This window comes from Sus scrofa, chromosome X (assembly GCF_054392235.1).
Source record: "Sus scrofa isolate SSC_HxYL_T2T_F1_AM1 chromosome X, Sscrofa_HxYL_maternal_Yorkshire_Landrace_v2.0, whole genome shotgun sequence".
In the NCBI taxonomy this organism is placed as follows: domain Eukaryota; kingdom Metazoa; phylum Chordata; class Mammalia; order Artiodactyla; family Suidae; genus Sus; species Sus scrofa.
The window spans coordinates 72,762,967-72,780,852 of record NC_139401.1 but is presented as its reverse complement, the minus strand read 5'-3'; the positions used below and the strand labels follow the sequence as shown (position 1 = coordinate 72,780,852).

The 17,886-nt window shown below is 35.6% G+C and overlaps 1 protein-coding gene across 4 annotated transcripts; it reads right to left on the bottom strand.

Annotated features, from left to right (window-relative positions):
• Positions 1 to 2,771: 2,771 nt before the first annotated feature.
• LPAR4 (lysophosphatidic acid receptor 4) lies at positions 2,772 to 17,026 on the bottom strand. 4 transcript variants are annotated; one of them, XM_021080213.2, is made up of 5 exons: positions 16,727 to 17,026; positions 13,007 to 13,108; positions 10,921 to 10,982; positions 6,133 to 7,322; positions 2,772 to 3,074 (listed from the first exon to the last, which is right to left on the bottom strand). In XM_021080213.2, exons 3-4 carry the CDS (start codon positions 10,955 to 10,957, stop codon positions 6,133 to 6,135), a joined length of 1,227 nt encoding a protein of 408 aa, XP_020935872.1. In that variant the 5' UTR covers positions 10,958 to 10,982; positions 13,007 to 13,108; positions 16,727 to 17,026; the 3' UTR covers positions 2,772 to 3,074. The 4 variants fall into 4 exon arrangements, with proteins under 4 accessions (XP_020935872.1, XP_020935873.1, XP_013841708.1 ...); XM_021080214.2 differs by lacking the exon at positions 2,772 to 3,074 and adding an exon at positions 14,081 to 14,130 and having other exon boundaries at positions 3,140 to 7,322; XM_013986254.3 differs by lacking the exon at positions 2,772 to 3,074 and adding an exon at positions 9,246 to 9,358 and having other exon boundaries at positions 3,140 to 7,322.
• Between the last annotated feature and the right edge of the window lie 860 nt (positions 17,027 to 17,886).

Sequence of the window (17,886 nt, the reverse complement as noted above, 5' to 3'; positions counted from 1 at the left end):
ATACATTTTCCGTATAAAATCCAACTGGCCACTGCTCATTTGCATCCCCTTTTTCAAATCCAGCCATCCCAGTTACTCTGAGGTTAGATGACCAACAGCTGAGATTTTTTTTCTATGAATGCATAATTGGTCATTGATGAATGAACAGGCTCTCACTCAGTCTACCTGACCTAGGAAAAAAAATTCCTGACCATCTTTCCAGATGTTCATGCCAGTCAACACAATCTCCATATAATTTATAAGGTATTAAATATCAAAAAGAATGGATCTTTTCAGTTAGCATCGTGGCAGATGATGATAGCAGTACATTTTATGTGAGAAGTCAGCACAGACCTCTCCCAGTAAAACTGCAAACAGAAAACTATGAGCATTGGCCCCAGATCCTCTTAGAAAAATGCTGTCATTATACTCTATTACAGTTAAAGCTATGTATGCACTTCCTGGATGGCATCCAATCACAGAGCACTTTTCTCTCCCTTCTACATTTTTTTCCTTTTTTTTTTTTTAGTAAAAACATGCCTTCTCAATGGCTAGACAGTGGTTTTGAGAAAAGAAATTAGACTGAAAATCAACCAGGGGAATGTGTGCTGAAAGTAATTAGAGATTTTTCAGAATCATCTGTAACAAGATAATTCTTTGTAGTCCACTTTGTATGTTGTGTGACATGCCATATGGACTGAAGACTCCAGTCTAACGTATAATTCAGAAGTACCAGCAAGTGCCAGAAACTACAAATTAAATGAGGGGAAACTGCAAAAGGAAAGGTGGAGTTATTTACTTATGACTTGAATATTGCTTACAAATTTTAAACACACTCAAGATTTGTCTCCATTCTTTGAGCTCTTCCTTGAATACTTGGTGAGATATTTGGGAACATCTAAAAGTTCTGCACAAACTCAAAAGTAGAAAAAGAGTGACAAAAGCAACCTCATTAGGAAATTAGTTATGCACTTACTTTGACAATCTGTATTCTAAAATCAGATATTTTTTCTCTTAAATTCTCTTTTGAAAGTCAGCATAAAGCAATTGGAAATGATGTTATACTTTGAAGAAAAGATAAAATTCAAGGGATAAATCAAGAAGTTTTATAGAGCAAGAGACTTAAAGCCATTCAGACCTGGTTTCCCATCCCAGATCTACCACTTTGATTCATTCAACAAATATTACTTGAGTGTCTGCTATATACTAGATATTGTACTGAAAAAGAGCAACATGATCTCTGCCCTCATGGAACTTATTTTTAAGAAAGTGATATAGACAGACATCAATTTAAAAAAAAACTCAGAGAATTCAATGAAGAAAATTATAATAGGGTAAATTGATAACAGAACTGCATCTCTTCATATCTACTGTAGATTGGGTGATCAGGTAAAGCTTCTCTGAAGAGGGGACATTTACACATGAATGATAAGAAGCCAGCCACGTGAAGACCTAGTGAAAAAGTATTCTAAACAGAGAGAACAGCAAAGGCAAAGGACCTAATGCAAGAATGGGCTTCACTTATTAAAGAATGGAAAGGAAAACACTGTATCTGGAGTTTGAGTATGAAGGAGAAAGTCGGAAGAGATGTGGTTGGGCAATAAGTAATGGCTTGATCCTAAGGGGACCTACTGTGGTCAGGCTTGATTTCATAAAGACCCACTCACTATCTATACAACTTTGGGCAAGTTCCTTTAACTGTCTGTGTCTCAGTTCCTTCACTTGTAAAAGAGAGACATAATAAGAGTATTTACCTCAGAAGATTAAAAAAGATAATATTTATGAAGTACGTGCTGACACAGAATAAGCATTCAATAGCTATTACATATTAGAACTAGTTTCTTGGTAGTTGATTTGAATTAGACAGTCTATATAAATATGTAAGTTCTGGTTCTGCCTGGTTATACCATTGATATGACTCAGACACATTATTTAGGCTCCTTATGCCTCGGTTTTGTCATCTTTGAAATGAGATCATAGGATTTTGTGTGCTACCTCCTAATACATATTGAGCACTTGAAATATATACACTAATATTGCTATTGTTATTATTCAGATTCTTTCTGGCCTCACATGGGAGTAGGCAGCCACTTTTTGTAATGTTTTGTGGTAAGGAACTTAAAAAGATCCCTTTTAAGAAGAGGGAGAAGCTTCCATCTTCTCCTTAATGTCCTAAGTTCCACTACTAAAAATGTCTTCCTTGTATTTAAGACCCATAGTCCTGGATGAACAAAGCAGTACTGCTTAAGAACACAGGCTTTAGTGACATACAGAACTGGAATCAAATCAGACTGCCACTTGTTAGTTCTACAGCTGTTTTAAGTTCCTTTAACTTGTTGAGTCTAGGGCTGATCATACTGGTCACAATGTCATAAAAGGCAGTGTTTGCTGTCATCACATAAGGAACAATACACAATGTGGTTTATGACATGCTGACATTGCTTTCCCTGATAATTAGAAAGCATGAGGACAACGACTACAAACTCACTGTGCTTCTACCCTGGGACCACCACCTGTTTTAGTCATTGATTACCTAGTTCTAAAATCATCACATTGTTGTCAGATGTTTTTTTTCCCCCCTTGGCTGTCCCTAGGCATCCCAGTTGCCCAAGAAATCACATTCAAGAGTCAGCTTGTCGATTAACTCCAAATAAATCAAAGCCAAGTTGAAAAAATAAGAGAAGGATGTAATTAAGCCTTCAGCTTAATCCCTGAAATATCAGCCAAGGATTTGCCATTTGCAACTCTGCATTGGTCTTCAGATAGCCTCCAAAACAAAGAATTGGAATTGGTTTGGGATCAAATATACTTTAATAAGTTCTTTCTTGAAGGATGGAGGTAAGATTAAAGAAAATTGTCTCTGGGTCCCCATAAATAAAGGCAAAGTTGAGGGTTCCCTTTTCTCCATATCCTTGCCAACACTTGTCGTTTCTTGTCTTTTTAAAAATAGCCATTCTGACAGATGTGAGGTAGTATCTCATTTGACTTGCATATCCCTGATGATTAGTGATGCTGAGCATCTTTTCATGTGCCTGTTGACCATCTGTATGTCTTCCTTGGACAAATGTGTATTCAGGTCCTCTGCTCACCTGAAACTAATATAATATTTTATGTCAATTATAATTCAACAAAAAGAGCAACTTTAAACAGTTGACCAAAATATAGCTACTAGATAATCTAAATGTATTTTATTACATTTAATAAGCATTTAATATCCAAGTTGTAACTACAGCTGGATGATTACTTTTAAATAAAAAATAAAAGGCAATTTTACATTTAGTTTACATTTACACTTTGTTGGTTACATTGTTAATATGACAATAGTTTTTATTATTATCATCTTATATTAACTATAAAAATAGATATTAAATTGAAATATGGAAAAGTAAACAAAAGTAAACATGGAAATTACACAAAAGGAAACTGGTTTATTGATATATTTTGAGTCAGCTTGGTTAACATATCCCATTAAATGTTTTGGTGTCATAATCTTAAAATTTCATAATGTTGAGAGCCAAGGACACAGATAAAAGTTCACATATAGTTTATAATTACAAGAAACAGAAATGAAAGACTACCAAAGGAAGCAAAAAGATTCATACTTTGAATACTAATACTTTATTCATACGTTGATTACTAATTAGATCTTACAACATAACCTAACAACTGAACTTTACCTAAATTAATTTCATCTAACTCAACCTAATGCCTTATATATTCTATCTATAACCTGTTTTTACAACACAATATGATGCATGATTATTTTTGGGACTTTAAATCATGAGGAAAATGTAATGCCATTTTTGAGAACTCATTTTGATTACTGTTCTATTGTTTTAGCATTTTTTTCAATTAGTTCCTAACCCAGGCACAGAGTTAGCAGTTTTTAAAGTTACATATGATCATGGATTTTTAATCTAAAAATCTTAGTATTTTTAAATCTACATATATATCAGAAAGAAAAACAAAGATTAATGAGTATTTTAATAATTTGTTTATTTCTTTAAAAGTTTAACTTTTGTTATTTTTTTATGGTTTTTAATTTTTTAAATCACTCCCTGGCTGTGCAACTTACAAGATGTATTGCTTAAAAAGTCTTAGCATTTTAACATTATCATACCACACAAATAATTCAAAACACATTTTAAGAGTATTTTGTTTTCTTTTGTGGTATTTAATTGTGTGTGTGTAGTGTGCATGGGGGATATTTATTTCCACTATTTCTGCCATGAGCACAAATGTAGCATCTTTAAAGCCATACTGTGCTCAGAAGTTTTGTTCATAGGTCTTAATATTCTTAAATCTACACTTCGTCCAGCAAATGGTAAGAAGTTTTAAGGATGCTTTTGTGGCCTTTGTTGTTTAATTTAGTTATAAAAAATTTGCTTTTATATACTTGAAAATATTTTTATTTTATTTTATTTTTGTCTTTTTAGGGCCACACCTGTGGCATATGGAATTTCCCAGGCTAGGGGTCGAATCAGAACTGTAGCTGCTGGCCTGCACCACAGCCACAGCAATGCCAGATCTGAGCCACATCAGCAACCTAGGCCACAGTTCATGGTAATGCCAGATCCTTAACCCACTGAGTGAGGCCAGGGATCAGACCCATGTGCTCATGGATACTAGTTGAGTTTGTTACTGCTGAGCCACAATTAGGAACTCAAAATATTGATTTCAATTGCTTCTGAACTAATGCCAGTTTAGCAGCTTCCTAGCTGCATTTTGATTCAAAGCATCATATGAAAGTTATAGTGTTTTGTAAATTTTACAAATAAATGCTCAGAAAAAAGTTCTAATTTTTTTTTTGTGTTTTTATTATTGTTTCCTAAAGGGTTGTTTTATGGGTTTTTTTTTTCTAATTAGGTCTTGACCTGGGCACAAATGTAGCAGATTTCTAGCTATATTGTACTCTAAAATTTTATACAAATAATATAATATTTTTTAATTTACAGAGCCTCAAAAAATAAATAAAATATAAATGCAAGCACTAGGAATTATTCTTGTCATTTTTATTGTGTTTTAGTTTTTCTGTTTTTTATTTATTTGGTTTATTTATTTTTTGATATGCTCCTAACTTGGACACAAATTCACCAGCTCTCTCCTTATACTGTGCTCCAAAATTTAAAATGAAAGAATAAGTAATCTAATGTTACAGCTCTATACTCTCTCCCCTTAAAATGATTAATGAAAGTTTTAAGAAAGTTTTTTGTTTTAGTGTTTTATTTTTTGTTATTATTTTGTTGTTAATTTTTTTCAATTTGTTCCTGACCTAGGCACAAATACAACTTTATAGTTGCATTGCACTCTAAAATTTCATATAGAGAATATTTATAGAAACCAGTCTCTCTAAAGAAAGATAATTGGAAATTCTAAGAAAAAATGCTGATGTTTAATTTTTTAATAGACATTTTGTAGTTTTATGTGATTTTCCATTTGTCCAGTCTTGGGCACATATTTAGCAGCTTTCTGGATCTTGATTTTCATATGAGAAATTTAAAGTAATATAAAAATGGGAAAAAGTGTTTTAAAACTGACTCTGCTGATAACTGCAAATATGTAAATCCAGTTAATTTTCAGTTTCTCCTCAGTCATAGTCATGCAAACATAACTTGTGTTTCTGATTTCAAAATATATGTTATAAATTTTGCCAGCTTGTTTAAATTTTGAACATTTTTATTAATAATATTAAGTTAAAATAAACTCAATGACGATTCAAAAAAAAGATAAACATGTATCAGTAGTAACACAAAAGTTTGTTTTTTAAATAATCCCTGAATTTGTTCTATATTTATAGACCCAACCTAATTACCAAATATTATTGTAATGAAAATATCCCTTTTTTAAAGTTGTTAAGCAATCTCCATATCACTGAAGTCAAGGCTACTATCCACTTACATAATCTGCTACAGGGAATTCCCAACCCAACACAGAAGAGTTTGATAATAGCTTTTGGTTGTTGTAATTAGACTTGACCTATAATTATTGAACAAAACAGCATATGTACAATAAACATTCAAATCAATGTATCTGACTGTATTCAGTACATTAATCTATTCTCAGTATCATTAGCTTCAAATCTTTTCTCTTATTTATAGCATAGAAAAAAACCATAGAAGAAACCATATCTGGACCTAAAGATAGTTCTCGTACCTAGAAGGTGGATTCTAGCATTAATTCACCACCATTATGTGTTGTTTGATTACTAACTTCCTCTTGAATAGCTGGAAGGGAAGGTTTTGTGGTCAGAGGTGTTTCAGTCTTAAACAGAGACTCCATCCTGATATGGGTATTGATGTAGAAGGACTTCTGAAAGGATTCAAGGGTAAAATAATAGATGAAAGGGTCAAAGCAACAGTTTAAAGTTGCAAGGCACAAGGTGATTGGGTACATGATCTTTGCAAATCTTTCCAACAAGCAATTGGTAATAGCTTGGGAACGCACCAGGGCATACAGGAAAAGGACGGAGTTATAGGGTACGAAGCATACCACAAAGACCGCCATATGCACTGTGATCATCTTCAGCACTTTTTTCTTATTGGTCCCAATTTGAGACAGTGTAGCAGGCTTACGGAGGGTTTTTAGCACCACAGAAGAGCAAGAGACATTCAATATCAAAGGAATAATAAAACCAACAACTTCAATAAATATGGTTATCTTGGACAGATAAGTCTTCCAGACACGTTTGGAGAAGCCCTCAAAGCAGGTGGTGGTTGCATTGTTGACATTAGTGGTGGAGAATAAAGAGGCCGAAATACCACCACTGAGGACTATGATCCAGACTCCAGCACACACAATGGCAGAATTCCTCCTGGTCCTAATGGTACGAGATCGGAAGGGATAGACAATGGCCAGGAAACGATCCACGCTAATGCAGGTAAGGAAGAGCATGCTCCCATAGATGTTGGTTAGGAATGCAGTCCCAGAGATCTTGCAGAGGGTATCACCAAAAGGCCAGTGGCGGTTGAAATTGTAAAATATTTTGAAAGGTAGAGTGCAGACAAAGAGCAAATCAGAGAGGGCCAGATTGGTGATGAAAATAGCCGTCTCACTTCTCATTTTCATGCGGAAGCAGAAGACAAACAGAGAAGCACTGTTGGTTATCAGACCCAGGATGAATACAACACTGTAGACAGCACCATTCAGATTATACTTGAAGGAATCATCAATAATGCAAGTATTATTGGCAGTAGCATTGCCCAACCTGGGTCTGAGGCTTGAATTTAAATCTTGGAATTGGAAGTCAATGAATCTTCTGTCACCCATGGATTTTTTTTCAAGATGCCTGCTGGCTGCAGGGTTCAGCACTCTGAGACTAAGGACTGGTAGGAAATGTTTTCCTCCTATGGGAGACAAGATGGAGTGAGTCATCAAATCTACCTTCCATCCATGATTTGTGTGGCATAAAAGATATTCTTTTCACCTAGACTGGAAATAATATGCACATTCAATTTTGTTTAACCAGTACCTTTTGAGTACCTACCATATGTTAAAAGGTACTATAAGAGTATGTTGCAAGAGGAGAGATCACACTTAAGACAGTAAGCACAATCCTGGAACATTGCAATACACAGGACTAAGGTATTTGTTCCTTGGGATCCCAAGGCCTGTGGAGGGGGGCAACTCTGGTAGTTAACACTAATACTTAGAAATTTGTGTGGCTTTTTAACTTTCAAAAGTGTTTTTTGTTTGATTCCCGCAAGACTACCATAAGGTAGGCAAGGCAGCTATTTATCACCATGTTATAGAAGCAGAAAGTGAGGCTTAGAATTAGAATTAGAATAATGTGAGAATTAAAAGAACAAGTAAATGGTATAGTCAGAACCAGAATCTGGGTGTTTTTTATTCCTAACTAAAGGATTATTAAATTACTCTAAGTTGTATTCTCTATTCTCCAGTATTACTAAACTTCATTGTCTGAGTATTAGTTATATTGCATACAACTACAGGTAGAAATGGGACCTCCAGGACATCCTCTTTAAAAATTTCTGACTAAACTCCTTAATAAAATGTTGATTCACCTTTTTCTTCTAAAATACAAGTTCAGAGAGCAAGGATCACTCAGTTCATTAAAGTTTTTGGCTAAAACTTTTTTCACTGCATTATATTGCCTTTATAGAGAGATAATTCAAATAATCTCAGTGTTTCCCTCCTTCAGATTGTGGTCCCTTTCCAAGCTTCTTTCATTCAAGCCCCTAAGCCTTGGCTATTTTCCTACTCCCTCTCCCACTGCCCATTCCAACAGTTACTTTCATGACTTCTGCTCTATGGAAGCCCTGGTTAATAAAGGTTTTTCTGGCTGGATACAGGTGAAAGGTAGATTTTATGTGAACAACCATCCCCCTGTACACTTTTGACTGATCTGGCCAGTTACATATCCTCTACCTGCTACCACTTGTACTTGCGGTGGTCACTGATTTAATCATCTTTGTTAGGTATCTGAACCAAAACTGTTCAAAGGTTCACATAAAAATCTTACTAACATTTTCCTAAATCAATAGCTGGCACAGGAGAAAACTGTCTTTTGAATGCTCTATAATATACCCTGAAGAAATTACAGCTGGATTAATTATTTTCAATGAGGAGGATATGGAATAAAAGTGGTCTTTGTTCCTGACATATCTGGTAATGGATTTTCACATGATTATATTTTAAAGTGTGAAAGCCATTTCTCTGAAGTGATTCATCCTTATGTTACTCTTTCCTTCCAACTCCCAGGAAACAGGTCAAAGGGCCTCCATATGTAACAAAGAAGGGAGTGGCAGGGGGGGCCTACCAGAGATATAGAGGCCTGAAGTCACTTCAACCACTGTTTGGCCTATGGAAAAAAACTGATTTGAGAAAAACAATTCATCAACTTCAGTGTCTAGAATGAGAGCTAACCTTGTAAAATACAAAGTACAAAGCAAGAGGCTGTCATTTTTTAATAGCTAAAATTTTAAATATAAAATTGGAAACAGGCTGTTCCTGAATTCTCATTTAACAAATCTTTACAGAGTGCCTCCCTTGAGCCTAAAATCATATTCCTTCTTGGCCATTTCATCTCATAAGCCCAGCTCAACTTTTTCCAGATGCAACTTTGATATAAAAACCAGGGTATAGTAGGAACCTTGACAAAGTAAGGTCCAGGAGGGAAAAAAAAAAAGCCACACAAGGAAGAAAAATAGATGGGGAAATCAGAAGATGATATGACAAAGGAAGTAGCAGAGAAAGAAAAACTGAAGACTTGAAGAAAAAAAGGAGATGAAAAGATGAAAAAGGAGGACCTTGCTGGAGAGAGGTCAATGTTGCCATCCTTTCTACCTTGCTTCATCTCACTTCTTCCAATTTTCTCAGAAAGAAGAACAATACACAATGACGATGCTCAAGGTCACTGAATCTGATTAGAAAAAGAAAAAAAAACAAAACAGGAAGAGCCTGGAAAATCTCAGTCAATGGGGTTCACCCTGCTTTTGGAGTTGTAAAGCCAAGTTTCTGCAGATTGTTTCACCAAGGGGTGGCAGAAAGAAAGGGAAGGGAAAACTTCTCACACCAAACTCTCACACCAAATGCTTACACCAAATTATGTACTATTTTATACTCCCACTGGATATCCATTAATCTGGAGGTCTCTTTTTATATTGTTGAAATAAATCTAGGCAGTCAAGAAATATCCCTCTAACATAGTCACACACTCAAAAGAAATTATTGGACTGCACAAATCCTAATATTAAAGTCAAGTTTCATTTACTATAATCTGCTTGTATCTGCCTTCTATAATAAGTACTGCCAATAAGTTTATTTTATTTGGAAAATGTTTTCATAATAGAAGCCTTTTCACATTTGCTCAGAGAATCTCCATTCTGTCCACTTTGCACGGTATACTTCTAGTTCACTAGCTATGTATTATTTTGTACTTCCCAACATGGCATGTTTCCAATAGGTGAGCATTGCTCCCCAGTTTTCTATTCAGTTTACATCTCCCAGAACATGTATACACTATGCCCACAGCAGGCAGTCTGCAAATGCCTGGCACTTCTGCTTTGCTGCTTTGAGTAACCAAATCTTGAGGGAGAAAATGGACCACAGACAAGAAAGCATTACAGTCTCAATCCTGAAGAGAGAGCATGGTAAAACTGTCACTAAGGCCCTATTCATAACTTTCTCTTACTCAAACACACAGCAAATTTGCTGTCTAGCAGCAAGGGAGTGGTGCTGGGATTTAATACAGCACTAGAAGCAAAGAGTTCTATTTCTGATTCAGATACTGGTTCACTCTGTAACTTGGCTGTACTGTTTCTGTTCCCTGTATAAACATTAATTCTGAGCCTCATAGTTAAGGCTAGGAAGATTCAACAGGGCTTGCGGGTAGCTTTATGAGCTTGCCTAGCATTTAGTCTTACCGAACCACAAAGAAACATTACAGGAGTTTTTGCCTTCTCCCTTCTGTGACACAACTGAACACCTATGTTTCTGACTTTCTTGGTATGCTGAACTTCATATTAGCAAACACATCCTTCTCCTAACTCAATGTATACTCTTTACTTCAGAAATTCCCCCTTGAGTTTCAACCTTAACTACACAATTTTATTGTAACAGGACAGCTTAGGTGTGTGTCCCAAAAGAAGTATGTCCAATTGTGCAATGGTTAAAAAAAAATAGAGGCATTTGGCTCTTAAACTAATTCTGAAGGAGAATCAATAACAAAGAGAAACAAGATCTCTTTTCTGAATGGCTTGCTTTCTTTTGACTGAAATAAATAGTGTTTTTTAACCACTAGATTTTCCTAAATGGCTAACATATTTTGCACTAAATGGAGGCAAAGGGCCAATACTTGAGTTTCAGATGAGATGAATAAGAAAAAAAAATAGGCTGACAGTTAATTACATCTTTCACTGCAAGCAGCATTAGACTGTTATCTTGTAAAGATCTTTACAGACAATTATTTCAACAATTACTCACCTGGGGGGTTCAGAGTGCTGAGTGGATGTATTTTCATTGACAATGGGCAGGAAGCAGGTCACCTGGATGTTGACCAAAAAGAAATCTGACCCACAATGAATTTTTAACTTTGACCTACACACATGGAGCAGGTTCCCACAGTGCATAGTAGTGTTCACAATGTTTTTCCTTTATAAAAGATTTTTAATGATAATCAAATGTACAATGTTTAAAGTCTTTGGGGCTTCTGGATGAAGAAGAGTTAGCCTTTTTTGCCTATACAGATCATTCACTAAGTGCTAAACTTTCAGATTATAACACTGAAAACAAGCTCTAATTTCTGGCCGAGACCCAGTAACCCAGAAAGGCTGGCTTGCCTTTGTTGCCTACAGAAGACAATCCAGAGCTCTGGAAGACAAGGTCTTGAAGGCAGAGTATCCTCACATTTTCTTGCTTTGCTCCTTTTTTAATAAGCTTGAGTCAGATCAGAGTGCTTCCGATCCCCAGAGCATTTCCTCTTTCTACTCTGGTGGAAGCTTAGGAACATTGACACAATAGGTTTCAGAGGAAGCTGAAACCTATTGTATACTTGTCTATAAATATCTTGCAGTAAGGCAAACTAAAAACTACAAAAAAGTTATGAAAATACAGAATGAAACCATCCTGCTGGAGTAATAGGGAATATGTTGACTGCTGCTCCTCAGGTGAGTGGCTGCTAACAGAGAAGACTTCTTAAGGAAATCTTCTAGGCCAAGTCATGGGCACAGGTCACAATCATACACGTGGTTCCAATTGATGTTCCTATGCATTGATTGATGTTTCATCTAGTTTTCAAAATAAAAACTGGGCTTATAAAATTACATATGTAGAAAACCACAGGTAAATGTTTCACTCCTCAGTCATTTCAAACAAGCCTCTCCCTATGTCAAACATTTAGATCAATAAACCTCATTTATTTTATTTTTTTATTCTCATTTAATTTTTATGCAAGAAATATCCTTTTGAAAAAGGCTCTCTGTGTTGACTTTGGTTCACAATAACATTTTTTTTTTGGTCTTTTTGTCTTTTTAGGGCCGCATCCACAGCAGATGGAGGTTCCCAGGCCAGGGGTTGAAAACAGAGCTACAGCTGCTGGCTTATGCCATAGCCATAGCAATGTGGGATCCAAGGCATGTCTGTGACCTACACCACAGCTCACAGCAACTCTGGATCCTTAACCCACTGAGCGATGCTAGGGATTGAACCAGCATCCTCATGGATGCTAGTTGAGTTCTCTGGCCGCTGAGCCATGATGGGAACTCTGCTTTGCAATAACATTAATCTGGCTGTTTGTTTTTTGTTTGTGTGTTTGTTTTTGTTGTTATTTTTCTCTCTTACTTTATTTGAGAGGAAATTGACACAGGCCCTAATCTGAGCAGTTCCTATCCCCAGTGATTAACTGAATTTTTTTTCACCAAAAAATACTACAGTCTCTCACTAACACTTCACCTCATGACACAGTCTAATCTTTGAAAAATAATGTGGTTTAGTGATCAATTTATAGGGTCAAAGATTGCATCAACCCTATTAAAGTAGAACTTTCCCTAGCAGTAAGTTACAGATTAAACTGTAGAGAAATTACTCAACCTAATATTATGAAATTGTCTAGGGTCTTAAGACTTAACATTTCCTCTCAGCAGAAGCCCAAGACCTTTTGGAAACAAAATTTTAGGTGTTCCTAAAAGAGCCCATTTCTGAATTTTGTGAGGCTTATAAATGCCAACTAGGAATTTGGCTTTATTTCACATACTTGAACAGGTAAATGGGTTATCAATTTCCATACTAATTCATCTGATATACTTGGATACTGATCCTGATAACATGAACAAAGCCATGTCTCCCATAGCTAAAGGCATATCCTTGTGGCAGAGAAGGTTGAAACCAAAGAATCAATATTCATCTAAATCAAATCTGCCTGGATTACAATAAACAATTACAACTCTCCCATCCATTCTGGATTTTTGCATCATACAGTCTGTAATAAATTGTAAGAACTGGTTAGAAAAAATAGTTGGAGAATAAAATTAATAATTTTAGAGAAAGTTATTACCAGGACAGAGGTACTCACCACATTAGTTCAAACCAAATTCCAGCACCAATTTTATCCAAGACTTGGGTGATCAATGAACTTTCTGGAAGAACTGTAGTTAGAAATTTCCTCCAATGGATTCTGTGAAATAGAGTAAGTCACAATAGTATGCCACGGAGAGAGCTTTTCAATAAAATGTATACCAAATCATAAGGTAGAGAAATGTAGCGTACGATATAAATTAGAGTTAGATTTATAAGCACCAACGTACTTTAAAATGGTATCTAAATGCTTTGGATTTCATTATTACAGAGTTGCAGATAACATTTTATTTTCAAAACTTAGTGCTGTTGTGCCATATTTTATTAGCTATACTGACGCATAGAAAGATGATGAGTTTATTTAACCTATAATTATTTAAAGATAACTAGTGACAAAAGGCATAAAAATACTTCCTCCACTTTATAAGGTAGTAGTACATTATATTAAAAATAACTGAATAAAGGAAATTTCTTTTTGGCCTGAAGTTTTATTGGTTCTTTGAGTTTTTTCCTTTTTTTTTTTTTCCTTTCTTCTTGCCTGGCAACAACTATTAGTATTGGGCAAGGGCCTTAAGCGTGTAAGAGAAAAGAAGATGGGAACAACAGGTGGAGACCTCACTGCCTTGTCTCTAACCTGCACCCCAACCCAAGCTCCATTTCTTTATTTTCTGAACTATAGCAATAGGAGCAATTCTTCAATTACTGGGTATTAGCACACTGACAATCTCTGCTGCCTCTACTAGGATGTCCTAGGCCAACCATGTCTATAACATCTTCAAATCACACTTCTACCCAAAATACTTGTACAGAACCAGAAATACCCTGCAATGGAATTCCTACAAGTAACACCTGAATTTGAACCGTACTTACTTGTTGCCTGTAAAGTAGAATCATCTGCTGGTAGCAAAATATACTATCATTACATCTTACCCTCTTCTGAATGTGGCCTTTCAAAGAAAGCAGATTGCTAAATAATGCTTCAACTCTCTTGAAATAATTTTTTCTCCAATATAAGAGAATTGAAACGTAAAACACGAAGTCATTAGACGATGTAAAATATATTTGAAATCACCTTAATATTAAGGAGAATTGATTTTCACCCTTCTCCAGAGAGCAATATTCCTGGAATGAAATTAATATTATTTTACTGGTTTATATTAAGGAAAGACAAATGTATTAACATTCTTTTCTTTTATGGCTTTCACAACTGATACAGATTATAAAGAAAAGTTTTTTTGTTTAGAATCCAAGCAAGCTATGAATTTCAAATACCCAGAATTTTTCGTATTTGGTATTAATTCAATATAGCCACATCCAGCCCCATCACTAGCTAACTGTGTGAGACCAAGTTGCAGTCCCTTTCTGGACCTCAGTTTCTCTTCTCCCTCTACCTTTGCTTTGATTAACAGCAGCCTTCGAATGGTGCTATGACAGTGTGGCATAACTAGCTTTCCCTCCTATCAACTGTTTTCACTTGCTCCCCTTTGTCCCAGCAAAAATTTTTTTCTTTAATCCCTCAAAGTCTGCTATAAGGTGAATTAATTTTTATTAGACTCAGTGAAATTATCACTAGATTTATTTGATTTTTTTAAATTGAGGTAATTGAGGTATAATTGATAAATAACACATGTTGTCAGGTGTACAACATAAGGATTTTTATTAGACTCAGTGAAATTATCACTAGATTTATTTGATTTTTTTAAATTGAGGTATAATTGATAAATAACACATGTTGTCAGGTGTACAACATAAGGATTTGATAAATACTTTAGTATATTGTGAAATGATTATCACAATAAGTCTAGTCAATATCCATCACCATACAGTTTAGATTTATTTAATATCAGAAGTAAATATTATTTAATTTTTTTTGGCTTTTTATGGCCACACCTGCAGCATATGGCGGTTCCCAGGCTAGGGGTCCAACTAGAGCTACAGCTGCCAGCCTATGCCACAGCCACAGCAACATCAGATCAGAGCCGCATCTGCAACCTACACCACAGCTCACTGGCAACATCGGATCCTTAACCCACTAAGTGAGGCCAGGGATTAAACCTACAACCTCATGGTTCCTAGTCCAATTTGTTTCTGCTGAATCGCGATGGGAACTCCAGAATTAAATACTATTAATTATTGTCAGAAGCTAAGAATCATGGATCAAGATGCCCAATACCCTCGCTAATACCCTGCTTTCTTCATCCTCTGTCCTTATGCCCATATCAGGTCTAATTACCTAGGTCTTAATCCTTGACTTTTTGTACCTGTTCCCCAGTCATCTCAAAATAAAACAAGATGACTTCAAAAATAACTATATAGAATCAGTAGACTACTTATCCTATGACTCGCTCTGATTATTGATTACCTAGCTACTAAAAGTGAGGATCAATTCCCAATGACAGATGATCTCCTATTAAGCTCCCAATTTTCAATACTAATATTCACAAATATAAAATTGAGTTTCTTCCTCCCCCTTATGAAGACCAAGACAAACAGTACACAATGACCATACACAGAGAAAAAAGGCAACTATACAATTAGGCCCTGACCACACCACAGCAAAGGCAACAATTCTCATTACATTTTCTCTCAAATGGAATTTAATATATAAAACTTTGGCTAAATTTGACCTGAGAGTTTCTGTAAGGCATATTCCCTGTCCTCTCTTTAACTTTTCTGAGTACACCTTCTGAAAGGCTGGTCAGATTGTTCCAATTGGGCTTTATTTGCATCTCTGATTAGTAGGAGCCACTTTAGAATGTAGCTCCTATCTAGCATATCAGCTGAAAAGCACAACATTCATCCATGATAAGGTAAGAAGATTTATAATATATGTTAATGGGATGTTACTTGAAATTTTTTTCCAAAAAAAAAACATGTTTCAAAGATATTGAACTATTTGGAGTTTATGTTATTATTTTTGTCTTCATGTTAGCCAAGGAAAAAGAAACCTGGTATAACTTGGTAAGGTAGCAAAGTGAATAACCTACCAAGCTCTCAAATATTCTAATCTTAGAATTTGTCTGGTCTTTTCCATGGTGGAATAATAATGAATTATATTCCTAGATTTCCTGAAACAAAGTAACTGAAATACAATATTTATCAGTTTAACAAGATCTTGTAACAAAAAATCTCAAAAATATTCAGGGTATATAATAAGAAACTTTTAAATATGTCACATTATTGCATTTGTACAGAAAACAGACATTAATTTCATGTATAATAGCAAATTCTACTTATGCCAGAATTAGTTTTTCATTGAAATGTGTTTCTTTATGGTCCAGTTCATGAATTATTCAATATAGCAAATGTCACATTCTCCATAAATCAATTAGGAATCAAAGGCATGCTGTGTATAGTTTTACAAGAAGAAACCTCATCATAACAGAGGCCACATTAGCTCACAATCAATTGTACACTAAAGGAATATAAAACTAACCAAAAGAATTTCTGAATCACCATACTTTGTGATTTATAAATCAGCTTTTTAGGACAACTGTGTTCACATGAAACAGCCTGAAAAGCTTGTATCTCTTCCACTGAAACACTATTATTGCCAAAACAATAGAAAGGCATTCAACACAAAGATCCCTGTTCAGTATTTCAAAGTTGAAATCTAACCTCTTCCCCCAAACACTCAAAGCATCAGTGTTTCCACAGTTTGTTACGGCATTCCCCCACCCCCAAATGCCCGAATCAAATCTTTCTCAAAGAGACTTACCCCAAGAAAGAGTGCGCTAGATGAAAAAGTGTGCTCATGCCTGTAGACAATTGGCTAAGAAACATGTAAACGGGCAACTTGCAGTTTAGAAGTGCATATTTTAATCCATATTTTTGTTTTTACAGGGAAAGTTTAGCCCAGCCCAAAGTAGCAGACTCTGGGCTGCCAGGGCTGCAAAGCTTCTTACAGCAAACTGCTCATTCTGAAAATGTGAGCTTATTTACATTTATCTCTTTCCCTTTGTTAAGGAACAACCCTCTTGAATGCTGTAGCTGGCATGCAATTAACAACAAACAGGACATAAGAAAAGGCCCAAAGTCCTGGCTGGAGGGAGGGCAGGGGGAGGGGGGGGCCTCTGGGGGTCTCAATAGGAAATGCTTTTCATTGGATAAGGAGGCATTATTAGGAGCTGAGATCCCGCCCAATCCCCTGTGCTCCATCATTCCCTCAGTCACCAATCACTGGACTGAAGAAGTTTTTCCTTAAAGAGCATTGCCCAGGAAAAGCAGTTTTCACAGTCAAGAATTAGCGGCTTAAGTGCCACTTCACAATAAAAAAATTAAAAAAAAAACACAGTGTCTTTTCCTGACCAATTAATCCACAGAGAAATGCTGTGTGCTTATCTGCTGCAGGACTACTACCCCCAGCCCCCCACCTTACAATTCTAATGAGGAGGAGGAGAAGAAACTCCCAACTGGGAGGAGTGTTTCAGTTGTGAGTAGCTCACTTTGTTTCAACTTGTTAAAAGATAATTGTAATAACAACATTAATAATCAGTAAGAGAAAGAGAAAGGCATACATGATTGGTACCATAACTTTATTCCTACTATACTATTCAAAATTAAATCTCCTACCACAACAATAAAATAAAATTCCATACTATACTCACTTATTTAAGCCAGTGAAGTGCCCTTGAATGAAGATGTGCTGGGGTCCCAGACTTCTAATACTCACCTTCTATGCACTAGGGAGTGCTCTGTGGCAAAAGGAAGGTCTATACTTCTCTTAAATAACTGACAGGAAATCTAATTACCATGATATTTTTCAGACATTTGCTAAAAACAAAAATAAATAGTACAGATGCAATTTTTTTATAATGGGAAGTTATCTTCAACTATATACCTACTTCCTCCTGGGCACATTCTTTTCCTATAGGTTTA